Consider the following 2,041-nt stretch of genomic DNA (forward strand, 5'->3'; position numbering starts at 1 on the left):
CGGCCGAACTGGGTTTCCTCCGCAGGGTGGCTGGGCTCTCCCTTAGAGAGAGAAGCTCGGTCATCCGGGAGGGACTCAGAGTAGAGCCGCTGCTCCTCCACGTCGAGAGGAGCCAGTTGAGGCTCAGACATCTGGTCAGGATGCCTCCTGGACGCCTCACTGGTGAGGAGTTCATGTCCCACTGGAAGGAGGGGAGACCCAGGACACGCTGGAGGGACGATGTCTCTCAGCTGGCCTGGGAACACCTTGGGGTTCCTGGAGGAGCTGGAAGGAGTGGCTGGGGAGGGAAGTCTGGGTCTCCCTTCTGAAGCTGCTGCCCCCGGATGGCTGGATTAAAGATCTGCTGCTGCTGGATCAACCTTCCAGACCTCTCAGGTTCTGGTTCTGGTCTGAACCAAACATGGAGAAGCAGCATTCAGCTTCTATGCTCCACAAATCTGGAACAAACTTCCAGAAAACTGCAAAACAGCCGAAACGCTGAGTTCCTTTAAATTTAGACTAGAAACCCACCAGCTAAGTTGCTTTGGAACCGTAATAAATTGAACATTGATCAAGATATTTTATGTGTATTGATGATTTTAACAATAGTATTTGATAAAATTAAATGTTTGTAGTTTCACAATTGATGTCTGTGTGTTGTTTTTATTACTCTTTTAACGTTTTTGTCTTTTTTATTATGTAAAGTCCTTTGAACTGCGGTGTTGCTGAAATGTGCTATACAAATAAACTTGATAGATTGATCGATTGATTGATCTGACCGGTTCTGCCTCTCGATGTTCTGCAGTTCCCGGTGGTCCTTCTTCAGGTGTTTGGTCAGGGAGGTGAAGTATTCCCTCAGCAGGTTCTGGAACGGCTGCTGCTTCTCGGTGCTGATGATCTCACTCGGCGGGAACGCCAGGCCGAACTTCTCCGCCGCCAACTTCACCCTGCGCGGCACCAGACCGGCGATGTCGTCGCCGCAGTGCTTGCAGAAGCTGATCACCACCGACACGTGTGTGTGCGTCTCGCGGTCCGTCCCGATGATGTTCTTCAGCTGCTCGTAGATCAGCGACAGCCCCTCCCTGTCGGTGAACAGGCCGACGATGGTGAGCTCGGCGATGAAGCGCAGGTCGGTGCGGAGCTTGCTCACATTGGGCGCCTTGTCCTCCTTCCTGGCCTCGAAGTGCTTCTTCCAGGCCTGCAGCAGCAGCGGCGCGAACTCAGCGTAGCGCTGGTGGAAGAGGGAGCACAGGTGCACGGCGCAGCCCACGTCGGAGATCTTCAGCTTGGCCTCCACCAGCGAGCTCACCGCCTCGCCGATGTACTTGCTGAGGTTGAGCGAGGCGAAGTCGTTGGAGAGCGCGTCGCGCTGCTGCTCCGTCAGCGTGCGCAGCTTCTTGACGAAGGCCGTGTTCTTCTTCAGGCTGGAGTCCAGGCGGCTGAAGAAGGCCTCCTCGGGTCGGGCCTCCTGGGCGTTCTGGTTCCGGCTGCGGAGCTCCTTCCGGCCCTGATGCCGTTCCCAGGCCTCCTGGTGCAGCTGGTGGCCCTCCTCCTTTTCCCTGGAGACGAGAGACAACGGTGGACCAGGGTTTGAGTAGTTCTGGGTTTTTCATTACACTGAAAAACACAAAATCTTAACAAGTGTTTATGGTCTAGTTTGTAGTGCACATATCTTATTACACTGAAAATACGACAAAACTAATTCACAAGTAACGTTTCAGTGATATAAAGGAGCTTGTTTTAAGTCAATAATTTTGTAATATTGATGAAAAAGTTCTAGTTCCACCTGCAGATTATTTTACGACAAACATGGGGAAAATATCTTGTAAGTAAAATAATCTGGCAAATGAACAAGCAGTTTTTCATCAATATTCAGGAATTATTGACTTAAGCTCCTGCATCTTGCTGAAAAGTTACTAGTAAGTTCGTTTTGTTTTATTTCAAGTGTTCCAACACATTTGGATTAGAAACTAGACAAAAATACTGGTTTTTATTTTAAACCTTTTAGATTTTAAAATACTATTAGTTTATAAATTAATAGTATAATTAATTTATAATTTAA

The 2,041-nt window shown here is 49.1% G+C and overlaps 1 protein-coding gene across 5 annotated transcripts in view; it reads right to left on the reverse strand.

Moving 5' to 3' along the window:
- Positions 1-2,041, reverse strand: part of upf2 (UPF2 regulator of nonsense mediated mRNA decay) — a 29,146-nt gene that overhangs the window by 21,837 nt on the left and 5,268 nt on the right. For all 5 annotated transcript variants that reach the window (XM_015041652.1, XM_015041651.1, XM_015041648.1 and 2 more), the window contains exon 3: positions 759-1,538. In XM_015041652.1, the coding sequence (XP_014897138.1) occupies positions 759-1,538 (780 nt within the window). The remainder of the gene's footprint in view (positions 1-758; positions 1,539-2,041) is intronic.

The sequence above is a fragment of the Poecilia latipinna genome, unplaced genomic scaffold (genome assembly GCF_001443285.1).
Source record: "Poecilia latipinna isolate Pla-1442-1.1 unplaced genomic scaffold, P_latipinna-1.0 Scaffold560, whole genome shotgun sequence".
In the NCBI taxonomy this organism is placed as follows: domain Eukaryota; kingdom Metazoa; phylum Chordata; class Actinopteri; order Cyprinodontiformes; family Poeciliidae; genus Poecilia; species Poecilia latipinna.